General features: G+C 44.1%; 1 protein-coding gene across 10 annotated transcripts in view; it reads right to left on the bottom strand.

Moving 5' to 3' along the window:
* ARHGEF1 (Rho guanine nucleotide exchange factor 1) overlaps positions 1–14,394 on the bottom strand; it is a 1,792,426-nt gene that overhangs the window by 625,792 nt on the left and 1,152,240 nt on the right. For all 10 annotated transcript variants that reach the window (XM_069640923.1, XM_069640913.1, XM_069640921.1 and 7 more), the window contains one exon: positions 7,589–7,666. In XM_069640923.1, coding sequence (XP_069497024.1) covers positions 7,589–7,666 — 78 coding nt within the window. The remainder of the gene's footprint in view (positions 1–7,588; positions 7,667–14,394) is intronic.

Genomic DNA, 14,394 nt, shown 5'->3' with positions numbered 1-14,394 from the left:
AAAGTGTGACAAGGGGTTTTACTTTCTCCTTCATTGTGAGGTTAAACAAGTATTTGGGTTTTACTTAACTTGTGTTAACTGTGTGGCATCCAAAATAAGTTACAAGAGTTACTGCTTACCTCAATATGGGGTTGCCTGTAATTGTATATAAACCCCTTAGGGTTTACTCACCTAGTATAACTGTGTGTTCACCTAGTATAACTGTGTGTTATGACAAAAGTAGTTAAAAGTTTTTACTGCACCTAGAATAAGTGTTCCACTATTCACCAAAAGTATATTGTCCAGTTGACTGATTAAGTGATTTGTACTAAGAGTCAGTGTATGGTAGGATCTACTGCCCTTGCATTACTGAATGTAATTTTAAAAAGTAACCATTGGTTTTTACTCACCAAGAATAGGCTTGACCTATACTGAATGTGTATGACAAGGTTGTGACTTCCCTAGTACTACTGTTAGGTACTTCAAATAAGGTCTATACTTGGGTCTGTGTACTTTCAAGTATAGTGTTGTGTTTTTATGCTGTGATTTCATATAATGTATTAGTACTAACTTATCCCTACATTTATCTGGGCCTACCTGTATTTAAATACATCCTTTATTTTTACAATACAAAGTGTTTCAGTGTTTCTTTGGATTATTTGTATTACAATTTCACTTGTACTGATGATTCTACAGCTCTCTCTCTCCCTGCTAAGATAAGCCTGTCTGCTCTGGCTATGCTATCATGAATTCAGGTGGTACAGCCTTATACTAAGAGTGGAGTCCTGTACTGCCTCAGTTGAATGGTTTTACTAAAACCTTAGTTGGACTTCAAAAAAACTGTCCTAACATATCCAACCTTGGGTGATCTAACAACCTTGTAATCAATTCATTTTTCTTTCCTTTAACGGGGAGATTCCTGATTTTACACATTTCTTTCAGTTGTTCTACTGTTAGAATGAGCAGGGCTTCCTGCTTGAAGTTATCCATACTAGGCATGTTACAATTGCTGTTCTAGTGGAGTTTAGCCTTGTGAAGGTTTTTAGTTGATCAAAAGTAAAGCAAACACTCAATGTAACAACTCTACAATATATCCCCACCGCCTGCCACCAGTGTTGGGCAAGATTGTGTGCAGTACCCTTTCGGAGATTACAGCAACCTTGTCCTACTGGCAATAGGGGATCCAACCTTTGGTTTAAGTCTATACTACACAGGTTGGTAGCGTGGCTGAGCCATCCAGGCTTATCTAAAGAGGGGTCAATGTGAGCTGTAAGGTTGTAACAGTTTTTCACAGCGACAGTTATTCAAATAAACACTTATACTCAAGGTTGTTTGATTAAACAATTATTCATTTAACAGTCGGTTATATAAACCTTCTACAGAAGGGAGTAAACCCTAGAACACATAATACACTTCAAAACACACTCTTTTTCTAAATCAGATGATAACCATTGGGGATGGCACACAGACACTTCCTACACCCTTAGGGGACTTCGGTAGCTAGGACATTGATTTATCACTGGTACATTTAGAGCAATACTGAGTTTGGGTTTAAAGAATTAGATATGGGAATCAAACAAAGGTTAACAAATAATTCATAAACTGGTAAGTACATTCTAAACCCTCCAATGCAAAGTAAATTAACACGTTCCTGGAGAAAAGGCAAAAGCACAAAGTGAGAGGTAAGAAGAGTCTCTCAGGGAGCCAGGACAGTCAATGTTAGTTCAGCAAAGTCTAAGGGAGCTGAAGGTCTTCTTGCAGGCAAGTAAAAGTCTTGCACAATGTTTTTGGAAAAAAGTGTACAAATATGATTCACTTGAAGGTCCACATGTTGGGAGGCTTGTGAGGGGCAAAGCTGCAAGCAACTCTGCGATGGCAACCAAGACAATTCTCAACAGAGTACAAGTAAGGCTACATAACAAGAGGTAAATCCTCTTAGGTTTACAGTACCTTTGGTTAGAAGAAATGGTTCCAGCTGGCTTCTGTTCTTGGGCAGCGCTGCAGATCCTGTTGTTCCTGGGCCTCAGTCGTGGAGACAAGAGGTAGGACCTCTGGGGACTCCTGCACTACAATGGGAAAGTCGGCGGCAGCAAAGATCAAACTTAAATTCAGTGGCACTTTGCAGTGTCGGCTCCTTTTGTCTATAGCACATAGCACCACTGCGGTCTCTCGGATACCACTGGGCTCCAGCACTCTGTTAAGGTGGCTCAGGCTTGGTCAGTCCGGCTTCATGGGAGTCCGGAGGATCTTCCTGGAGTTAGGGTCTGACTTGAAAACGATGCACTCGATCTGGTGTCCCTCTCCCTGGCATTTCGGTTCCTGCAGCAGCAATGGAAATACAGCCAGCTCAGAGAGGATGTCTAGACGAGTTCACTTTGGGGTTGATTGATCTCACCAACCCAAGGGGAGAAGTCGTCCTTGCAGGTCTTCTCTAGTCAAGGTGAATTCCGAGCTTCAGCACAGCAGCAGGGCTTCACCGGGCAAACCAACGGTCCAGGAGTTGCAGCAGGTGTCCTCTTCAAGTTCTTCTTCCGATTCCTTCGTCCAATGGTTGACTCTGCCATCCAAGCCATAAAGACTTGCCTTTAATGCAGGTTTCTCCCATTCATTCCAGCCTAGCTGTCAATCACACAGCAGGGTGGCTGTCCTCAGAGGACAGCCCTCCAGCCAAACAACCTTGGGTGCATTCCTGTAACCAAGGAGACTAAGCACTGGGAGTTTCGGGCACCTCCCTCACTTCCTTCCCCTGGTAGACACCCTGGAGCCAGAGGCGGGCTTCACTCGTGAACCCCGCCAAAGACAAAACGAACGAAGGGACCAAACCTGGTTTGGCATGCACAGTAAATCTCAAGGAGGACCTTTCCAACAAGAAATGGCAAAAAAAAGAAACCGGCGCCATTTGGAGAAAATGGGTGCCTTACTGCAGCTGCGATTACCACCAGCATTAAAAACACACAATGGTAATAAAAAGAAAACCACTGCCGCAAGCCATTAATTGTAGAAAGGGTAACATAAAAATGTTACATGAGAAACTAGACAAAGGGGATACTAAGTACCCCTCCAGCACACTATGGTAAAATGGTGTGTGCTGGGTCAAGAAAGTTACAAAATGCAAGTAAAGTCAATTTCACTTCACTGCTCTGGGAAACCAAGAGAAGGTATTTAAACCCTTGGTAAATCTTAGAGACTTCCCGGTGTCACTGCACTGAATGTGCTTTGTGTTACAATGTAAAGATGATGCCTATGGAGTTTGTCAGACTTTAAAGGCAAAAGAAACACAGAGTCCAAATCACAGAAAAATACATGAGAGAGTGGGAAAAAGGTCTCACTCTCTCCAGGTTAGAAATTAAAAGCCCTAAAGTCCAGCAAAAAGAGCTGGGGGTCTCTAAGGTAGAAGAGAATTAGAACATTTCTGAGAATTCTCCCCAACACCATGCCAGACCCCATGCTGAAGAAACATCCATTCCCTGGAACACGACTTGCCCCGAGGACTCTACTCCTGACCCCTCAGGATGCAAAAGGGAGGGGGGGCCTGATTCAGGGTTGCTCCGGCAACTTCTTTTCTGGTGTCCTCTCCATGGCCTCGGTCGTGGCTTCCTGCTTCGGGGCAAGGACACTCTGGATGCAGCCAGGGCTACCTTTACTGGGTCAGCCTCTCTGGCCTTCGAGAGAGCGGCCGCTACCATCTTGATCGTTGACTATTTTTCCTGCACCGCCTGGGCCTTCTTAGGCAGGTCGGCCTACTTTTCTTGCACCTTAGGCTTCTCGGGCTTCTCACGCAGCTTAGCCCGGTTGGCCGATTTCCTCTTTGAGGAAGAGTTGGATCGATGGCTAGAAACGAAGGTAGATGGTGAGGTTCATCGCGCCCTGCCCATTGCTGGATCCGCTTGCCCGGGACCCTAACAGAAACAGACTTGCAATACTTGGCTTTGTCTTCGGCCCCCACGGATGGGGCACCATCAAATTACTTAGAAGCCCGCTCCTCGGACGAGCTGGTCCTTGGTGAGGCATGCCCCTGCTTGGGGCACGGGGTAGAGGCCTTGGCGCTGAGCTACTTCGCCAGTCTACTGTGACGATCTTTCATGGTTCTCTTGCTGAACCCGAGCCAGATCTCGCAAATCTCCTTCTCGGTGGTCTGGGTCAAGACAGTAGAGTCACTGAAGGCGTTTGTCCTCTACAAACACATTCTGTAGTTCTCAGCTGGAACAGTGCTTGAAAAGGGAGCTTCCCTCTTTCTTCTCTTCCGACATGGTCTGGTGTACGGAGGAGGCCTTCTGGAACTTTCGACGATCCTTCCCATTGAGGGGCGCCGAAATGCACTGACAAACGGATCCCTGCTTGTCGGCCAATCGAGAGAAAGAGCACTCTTTGACAAAAATAGGACTTTTTCTGGAAAAAGGGCGAAAAAACGAAGAATAGCTCACAGAGCAAAACTTGAGGACTCCCAACACTTGAACGTGCGGTAAAAATTTGAAGATGGCTGCCAGAGCAGGGAGAGGGCAGTCATTGGTTGGGGACAGTATGAGCCGGAATGCAGTGATTGGTTTGGAGGAGAAAGACAGTTTGTAAGAGAAAGTGAAACTTTTTTCTTTTACCGAGGATTCCCGGCCTGACGATGGAGAATATTCAGGAGCATGTGAATCCATGCCAGACCCCATGCTGGAGAAATAAGACTACCTTTAAGACTAGGAAGTTGATAAGAAAACCTTATTTTGTTGATATGGACTACGGGTCCCATAATCCCAGAAGTACTGGGACAAGGAAGAGCGTTGAAGAGCAATGCTGCCGTATTAAGCAGCCTATTAAGCCTAATCACCCACACCTGAGGGAGACAGAGAGGCTTAAAAGGCTAAGAAAGGTGCAGGCCATTAGATGTAGATGGATAAGGATAGATAGATGTGGCTGAAGTGCTTGTAGCAGCAGAAAGTAGAGAGCATGATGTTAACAATCCAGATTGAAGTGGGAGAACAGAAGGGACGATGGGACTTTGTTCAAGCATATTTCAACTGTCTGTCCTGAGAGTGTCCTGTTTCCCCAAATTCTGAAGTGCAAAGGTTGCGCCGGAAAAGGCATGATGGAAAATTGCTTTTACCCCTGTGAACCTAATTGCAGAGCTTGTGCAGCAGGAAGCGTGTCAGAGACTTCGGCTCGAAGATGTTGTGAAGCTGAGTGTCTTGGGAGCAAGAGGAGCTCTTTAATTGTGTGGCCGGACCGAGGATACTTTCAACGAGGAAGGGTCGGGGTCCAAAAAGAAGCCAGAAGCCATAGAAGCCCTGCAACACGCAAAGGAAGGAATACAGAAACCAGTGAGTGTTATGAGCGTTCTGATCCCTTGCGCAAGGCATTGCAGGCAACAGTATCCATATAGAATCACTTGCGTATGAGTCAAAGCAATGTGAAACTGACCGCTGATTATCAAACAATGAAGACGCGCTGTGAAACATCCTTATTGACTATTAAACTTGTTGAAAGCACATGAAGGAGTGGTCGCATGTGCTTAATTCTGATTTTGAGGTGAAGGGGAATCTCTGAAACAAGTATAAAGCAGTTGACAATAATATAACAGTAAAGTTAACTAACTGAACATTGACATTACAAGTTATAGAGAACAAGCATTGCCTAAGCCAAGAGGGAAACAATTGTTACTCCGGCAGGAGCGAAACAAGCTTTTCTTAAAGCGTGGTGAAGACATTCCAATAAGCCTAACAGAATACCAGTATTGCTCAAGCCAAGAGTGTGCAAGCATTGTCTACAACCAAAAGAGATTAACAAGGTTTATGAGTCAACTATCTTGGTTGGTAGAAATCAAAGATGCAAAAGCAAGGTTGGGGAAAGGGAAGCTGGTGGCTTGTGATTGTTCTCTCAAAGTGGATACAACTTTCATTGCCAAAGCCAATAGGAGAAAAAAAGAATAACATCCTAAGTGCATTTTGGGGTGGTTGTTGCAGACAAACAAGAGTGGCAAAGAGGCTGCCCTTCTGGAAAGTGAAATGTCAGAAGACGAGTGCCTTGCTTACTTGAAGGTGTTCAAGTACACCAAAATGAACCTTGTCTGGTATACAAAATTGTTCAAAGATACAAAGTACTGAAGCTGTGGTGGTGCTTTTGGTTGTCAGATGTGAAAGTTCAGAAGCAGAGTTGAATGAGGAACACTTTGGGGCAGACGAGTGTATGTGTATGGTGAGACCTTGCAGAAGTTAACCTGATATGAAAATGGTTCAGGTGGAAGTAGAAGTGCTGAGAAGTCATCCTGACCAAGACAAACTGATTATAAATACTACTCAGAAAGACTGCATATGTGTTAACCAAATGTTGTGTATTTGAGTTAAACAAACAACTGTTTCTTCTTTAACATTTATCAACAATGGCAAAAACATCACGGCCTGAAATAATATTGATGCTCTTTGATGAAGTGGGAATTCATTGTTCAAAGGAGAAGAGGAGTTTTCGGTTTGAACTTTTGTTAACAGAACTTTCTTTTGACACACTGAAGGAGCCACAAGCTGAATTGAGACTTTATTGCAAACCCGGATTTCCTGGTTTCTTTTTGTTGAACATTGGAACTGAATATGACTTGAAACCTGGTGAAGGGGAGTTCATCCAGGCCACTAAGAAAAACTGGATATGTTGAAAATCTCGTGGTTGAAGTTTATTTTGAATTACCTTATATTTCTTTGTGTATTTTATGTTTAAGTGTGAGGGTCAGATATTCTATGTCAGAGTGTTTTCCTTTAGTTTTGATAGGCAGGGAAATCCTCGAAGTAGGGTCAGTGAGGCATTTGATGAAACGTATTTAATATTTAGGCAAAATTTGAGTAAGCATCCAAAAGTTGTACGCCTCAAATTTCTGACCCTTCACAGCAAGTACTGGCATATATATACAGGCACAGCCATTGGGAACATGTTTTTTATACTGGCATGGAGAAAGGCATAATGAACATGTGTTGGAAATGCTCCTGTGCACGGTTGGTGACATGCATCTATTGATTTTTTCATGAAGTACCCTAGAAAACAAATGGCAAACTGTTTTTTTTACCCAATTGCTGTATCATGCACCCTTTAAAACTATTATTCAAAAAAAGGTTCTCGTGGGAGGACACCCTGTGGTTGCTTTGGGGCTACTTCGCTATGCTCAGTCGCTCTTGAAAATATGTGGCAAATTTATACTCCACTAAACAAAATAAATTCACCAGCTGCCACTGTTCCACATTTAAACAATTCCCCATGTTCAGCATTTCTTAGCTCTAGCCCTCATTACTCAGACCCAGAGCTCCTACACAAACCCTTACAACTTATTTTTGTAAAATTACGTTTGTGTTTTCATGTAAAATTAACACTATCTGTATACAAATTCAAAAACCACTTTGGGAGAAAAGAAAATCCTATCTGGAGTCAACAAAAGGGAAGGCGGAAAAGGTGTGTTTTCAGTTGCCTGTGGAACCTCGTAAATTCTGGTTTAAGATGCTGGGCAATCGGGAAGTAATTCTATAGGGATGAGCCTTGTTAATGGGCTCTTTCACAACTAGCAATCGATCTTCCCCTCGAGAGTCAGCATTTCCAAGAGCCAATGTTAATACAACAATAAATGAAGTAAAATCAGAAAACCAACCTTAAATTCATTGAAGAGGGAGTCGTTAATCTGCTTCATGTAGGATAGATCCAGACGTTTCAGATAGTCAGCAAGTTTCTGCAGAGTTAAGGGACAGCTGGGTGAATTCTCTACAGACATCGACTACCAAAAGACATGCAGAAAACTTCTTGCGCAATGCTAGGACGCAAAATGCACACAGCCAGACCTTTCACCCAACACAGTCAAAAGTATTCAGACAAATGTACACAGCCTTTCATCTCTTGCCCCACCACCAAATGCTCAGATCCTTAGACAGCAAAGAGGAATTAGGAAATGTTTTCACTTGCATGGTGCCAACCAAACACTAGAAAGGGTGACCGACAACACTTAATCCTTTGCATAATGCGTATGGATTGCGTCATCCACTCAGGTTTTCACTTGAGAAGCCTAGAATGAGGCCTTCTGCCAATACTTAGAACTCCTTCAAGGGGAGTGGTGTAACCTGTGAATGAGCACAGCCTGAATGTAGGAGAAGGCTGTGTGGACCAGAGAGTAACTGAGTGTTGCCTGGGTGAAGGTTCTGTGAGAGTCATTTCGTGCCTGGAAGCTAAATGAGATGGTGTGCCCGGTGTGTCGGTTCCTCCTAGGAGTTATCCTTAACCTGTTCTCACAATATATGTAACAAGGCGAGTAATATGACCCCTGCAGGGGACAGTTCCCTTCTCAAGTGCTTGCATTTATATGTTCAGTACTGTTAGAAAAAAATGTCATTTTCATGCTTTCGCTCCAAAGCCATCAAAGAGACCCCAACTTTCTGCTACGGTCTGTAACCACTTCTGACTTTTGGAGGCAAGTGAAGCCTTTTTACTTCTCTTGCCTTGCCTTGTTTGCCTGTTTCCAGGGTACTGATAAGTCCCTATGGCAACCAGTGCAGGAAAACTCCCCATAATAAATGTCTGTTTATTTTTTCCTGTCCACATCACCTTACTGCGAAGTTGTAGAGACACTGTGTCCCTATAACTTTGTTAATTGTATCTCTGTGATTACTTGCATGCGTCATCAAGATGGATTTCTAAAATCAGCCCTTGGGATGAGGAGTTTAGGAGGTGTTGGGTAGAATTTCCATCTTGTGTAATTCTCCTCACCTAGTGAGTCCCTCAGCTCTTTTTGCTGGACTATTGGATTTTTTTCTGACTCATGAGTGAGTGGGAACCTTTTTCCTCACTCACTCATGTTTTGTACTAAGGGTACCCCTTTTTAGGTTTCCTTTGATGGCGTCTACTTTCCTTTTCTATGGCATCTAATTTCCTATTTCAACAGATGGCACCTTATGTATGGTGCTGCTGGAAGCTCCTTGAGCTTCCCTCTTGGGTTTTATTTAAATTCCTTGCAAGAACTACTGTTCCCACGGTTAGGGGGATACATTTTATCCTACCCACAATGGTCTTGCGAGATCAGCACACCCCACCTTATATGGAGTGCTGAGGGGATACTTTATAGCCCTTTTCTCACTTCTCCTGTAACTTTATAGCTACAGTAACAAATCTGAGTGGCTATTTTTTTCTACCGATTTTGTTAAACTTAAAAAGTAGGCTGCCTTCGCAGCTATGGTAATTGACACATAGGACACCATTGCTAGGGTGATTTATCATGTTTATGCTTCATCCCCTCTCCTAGTGAGACACCCAGAACTTTTTGCTGGACTTTTGAACATTTTTCTTTAATCCTGAATGATTGGAGCCTTTTCCCACTCATTCATTCTTAGGGGCTTTGTCTTTTGCAACTCTTTCCTTTTTTTATTATAATGCGTTTAGCATACAGAAGTAAGCTTTTCACATTTACAGTACAAAGTCAAATAAAATCATGAGACTTATATGACATAACAGTTTATGAATCAAGAACCATTTAAAGAAAAAAGAAAACTGAAGTAGAATTAAAAAAAGACATAACTCAAACCCGCTGTGTAGTACATTCTGGGTTTCTTCCCCCGCCCCCCTGATAACCAGAAGACTCATTCAATCGATTTCAAGAACAGTTAAAAAAGCATATAGTGCAGAATCAGTTTTGGCGAGTTATCCCACATTAGCCTGAACCAGTACATATCAGTCAACACCTCCTCACCCATGTAGCGCAGCCTTCGGGGCAGGTAAACCAGGACAATGCAAGGTGCTATGTTTCAAGGTTTCCACCATGGAGGATGCACAAAACCTACAGGTGTTAGTAGTTAATCTTTTATCCCACTTGATTCTCCGTTCGAGGGCAGCAAATTGGTTCAGGCGAAAACTAAGATGTACAGCCAGAATTTTTGGGCAGGGAAACAGTGACAAGTACATCAGGTTTTTCCCTTGCCTCCTCCGGAATCCAGCATACTCCCTATATATTGAGAGACTGCCCACTAAGTTGACCGTTCCTGCCAAGTCGGCAGTATATAACTTGTGTTTTACCGCCCCCGGAAATTGCTTCAGCTAATCCTGGGATGAGCCGATGTGGTGGAGAATGGCACACATAGAAAGCTTACATTTTTTAAGAGTGGAGGCTGTGTTAGATTGAGATGGCTCGCACAGGTCTAGATAAAGAGTTGTTAGACGGATTCAACATATTTGCATATTCTGCTATCTTATTTCAAAGGGCTCTGGCTGCCAGAGACACTAAGCCCAGCTCATGTCTGATCACAGCATTTGGAACAGATTGATTCAAACCCAAACCCGTTTCCAGAGGAGCCCCTGTACGGTGTTTAATGGGCCCCCCCAAATCAAACGAAACTATCCCCAAACCATATAGAATAATTGGTTCAATAGTTTGTAAATAAAACCTGAGCAAGGGAATCAAAGAGTAGCGACAGAGCTGGGAATAGATCCTCTTAATTTTTGCCGCAAGCCCTGAAACCCTTCCCTAAATAGAGTGATCCATTCCCCCGGGGAATAGCTGGTTGCAAGGTTAAAGCCCAGATACCGCATTGAGTCCACCCTTTCCAGAAGCTGTTCACCTATCCTCCAAATACAAGTCTTAAGGCGCTTCTTGGTTGTAAAAATATAGATCTTAGATTTTTTCCAATTTATCTGCAAGTTGTTTTGAACTCTTCCCTTTGTATTTTACTGTCCTATGGAGTCTACTTTCATCCATATCTCTTATAAGGCATATGTATTTTTACTATGGCAGGACACAGCTCCACATGGGCAGTGTTGCTGGTGGCCCTTTCAGTCCTCCTTTGAGATTCTTTCCAACATCCTAGAGTAAATACAGTTCTATACTTAGTATCTCTCCTAAAACATTATAGTCAGATTGGCACACACCACCTTAGGTGGATTGCCAAAGGGATATTTTGTATCCTCCTTCTCTCGACTTATGTCACATAGACAATCTCCTAGTTATGGCTGGTGTCAGTGGACGTGTTCTACCAACTATTGTGTGCATTTTCTACTGCAGGCTATTTCCATAGCCTCGGTTATAAACAATAGGGTCACCCAAGTATTAACTTGGTGGCTCCTTTCTTTTTTCGCCATTACAAGCGTGGTTTACTTTGTCAGTCCTCCTTCTACCGTCCTGGGTGGGGGAGGTAGACTGTGCGTGTGTTTTGCCTTTGGCGGGAACCCTTGGGTGCTCTTACCTAGGCTCCAATGTGTCTGGGCAGGCAGGAAGTGGGGGAGGAGTTTTTGATTCCCCTGCCCTTTGTGTGCCTGAGTGCCTGAGTGCCTGAATGGAACGAGCTCCCACTGGGGATCTGGCTGTCCTGACTGGACAGCCACCGGCCCCTTTCTGTAAATTGCTGAGAGAGATTGCAGAGGATTGTGTGCTGGAACTGTATAAAAGGTGAGGCTCTGGATGAGAAAGGCTAGTTGACCACTGGAAACTGAAGTAACCCGAAGAGTAAGATTACCAGAGACACCTGCAGACCCTTTGCAACACTGTGAAGCAACCATTGTTGTCCTGACCCTCTGTCGCACATAAAACGGTAACTCCGAAGAGGACGACTCTTTCCCTTTGGCTGGTGGGGACAACCAGTCCCAAGACAAACTTAGATTTGAGCCATCTCCCGAGGTCCTTTGAGTTTCCAGAGCTGTGAAACCCCAATAACAGGGGAATTGCTGCCCATTTCGAGTGCAGCGTCGTGGAAAGGTCGAACTCATCCAAATCTTTGCTGAGCCCTCAAGGACACGCCAGAGATCAGATCCAAATAGCCCAGACCCCCTCAGAGGTGTGGGACTGACAAAAGCAAAGAATATTGACCGGGCGAATCACATCCATTGTTGGTGCTGCAGAAAAGGTGCCAAAACCGCACAGTGACCAAAGAAGTTGCTGAAAGCCGTGAAGAGAGGTCCTCCCTTGAGACTGCTGCTAGGAGATCCCATCCATTGTCCTGCCTTTCGTCATCAGTCCAAAGAATCCAGGGGTCAGGTCCAGCAACGCCACATCGAGGAGATCCCGCCACAATCTTCTTATAACCTAAGGTACTGTGGGGAGAAAGATATTGCTTACCTTGATCTGTGAAGTCGCTCCCAGAGCGCTGAAGTGCACATAGATGTATCCAGAGTACCCTCCTCTTACCTCCAACTCAAGCCGCTGCTTGTGTCCCTTTATTGAGTCCTTTAACAAAGTCTCCATGTTAGGTAAGAATTGGTGAAGTCACACTGTGAGACTACACAACACTTAACTGCCTGGTATTAGGTAACCCACCTTTTGGTACAGGTATGTACTACACAAGTCGGTAGTGTGACTGAACAGACAGGCCAATCTCAAGAGGGGTAAATGTGAACACAAATGAAATCCGTCGATACAAGTAACCAAGTAACTCTTATACTCAAGGTTTCAGTTATATATCGTTATTTATTTAATTAACATCAATTTTTAACTAAGCTTTCTTTAAAAAGGCAACTCCTAATGTAAATCTCCTTTAAAATTACTTGTCAGAATCAAAACAAGATAGTGGATAATCTTTGGATATGCTTCATACACAATTCCTTCACCCGGAGGTGACTTCAATCACAAGGACAGTAACAGCATTTATACAGCGCACTAGTATTCTTTGTAGATCGTGAGGTTGTAGAAAGAAAATGTTAGGGAAACAAAAAGGTTAGTTTCTCAGTACATGTGAGGACAGCACAATCCTCCAATGAAGTCTAAATAAGCCTTTCCCAGCAGTAATAGTATACAACAAGCTACCACCTATGAGGGACACACAGTATCAAAGTCAATGGACTAGAAGAGTGCCTTCAGGGAGCCAGGACAGCCAAAGTAATTTGGGACACAGTCTATGGATCTGATGCACTTCTTGGATCAAAGTCTTGCAAAAAGTTTGAGAGTTTTCAAAAAATCACATGTAGGGTCACAAGCTGATAAGCATGTGAGAAGAGAGCTGAAACTAACTCGTAAAAGGTAAGGCAATGCAATTCCCAAGTGAGAAGAGCATGGCTAAAGGCAATAAGGTAAGTACCCCAAGCCTAAACAGTACCTCTGGTTTGAAGAAGAGTGGTCCAGCTGGATTCTGTCTTGCTATAGCGATACATACCCTGGTTCCTGAGCCTCAGTCGTGGGCACAAGAGGGAGGACATCTGGAGGGCTTCTGCAGCGTTACTTGGGATGTCATTGGCAGCTACAGGATCTTTTTGGTTAAGCGGCACTTCACAGTTTCAGCACTTAGCAAACAGCACCAATACGGATCTCAGACACCGGTTGGACTCTCTTCGATCACTCGGTCCTGCACTCTGGTGAGGGGACTCTGGATCTGGAGGTCCTGCTTCGGGATGGTCTTTGGGAGTCTCCTGGAGCGTCAGGCCGGATTCGTTGCACGGCAGACGTTGCACTCTACTATGGACACCCGAACCATGGCATTGGGATTCTGAAGCAACGGAGAGGCACAGCAAGTCGGGGATAGTGGTCCAGTGGATTTCGTCTCAGGGTTAGTTGGTCCCACTAACCCAAGGGAGGAAGTCGTTCCATCTGGAGCTTCTCTGTCGAGGTGGAAAAAATAAATAAAAAGTTCAGCACTGCAACAGGGCTTCAGCTGGCAGTTCAAAGGTCCAGGAGGTTGCAGCAAGCTTCGTTCACGGTTTCTTAGTCAGGTGTTTCTCCCAGTGGTCGACTGCATGTAGTCCCAAAACCCTTGCCTTTTAAGCAGGTTTCTCCCATTCATGCACAGCCTAGACTGTGAATCACACAGCAGGGTGGCTGTCCTGCAACGACAGCCAGCCAATCAGGACTAGTAAGATTCAGGCATTTCTAAAGACAAAGGACAGGGGAGTTTCGGGAACCTCCCTCACATTCTGCCCTTCCAGACACACTGGAGCCAGAGGCGAGTTTCAGTACTGAAGCCCGCCAAAGGCAAAATGAACAAAGGGCTAAAACCTGCTTGGCGCACAGAGTAAAACTTCTTTTATTATGGAGTTTTAGAAAACTCCATAGGCATCATCTTTTCATGTGTGTTACACAGCACCCTCAGTGCAGTGACCCAGTGATGTCTTTTTGACTTCCCAAAGGTTTAGATACCTTCTCTGGGATAAACTACTGTTTCCCAGACAATGTAAAGTGAAATTGACTTTACTAGTCTTTCCAAATTTCTAGACCCAGCACACACCATCTTACAATGGAGTGCTGGAGGGGTTAGATAGTATCCCTGTGTCTAAATACTCATGTAGCAGTCAAATGCTACCCTTTCCTATTGAAAAGGCTGGTAGCAGTGGTTTTACAACAAACTACCATGATTTGTCCCGACCGCGAACACCGGTAGCTAAAAATCACAGGAGCAATGTTTTTCAAAATGGTGCCTTAAGCGCCTTTGTTTAAACAGGTCCCGGTCTTTTTTCGCTGTTTCTTTTTGGAAAAGTCCTTCTAGTGTTTGTTTCTGCACG

The sequence above is a fragment of the Ambystoma mexicanum genome, chromosome 1q (genome assembly GCF_040938575.1).
Source record: "Ambystoma mexicanum isolate Mex_15411 chromosome 1q, UKY_AmexF1_1, whole genome shotgun sequence".
NCBI lineage: Eukaryota > Metazoa > Chordata > Amphibia > Caudata > Ambystomatidae > Ambystoma > Ambystoma mexicanum.
The sequence above is the reverse complement of the archived record's forward strand: the minus strand, read 5'-3'. Positions and strand labels throughout refer to the sequence as shown.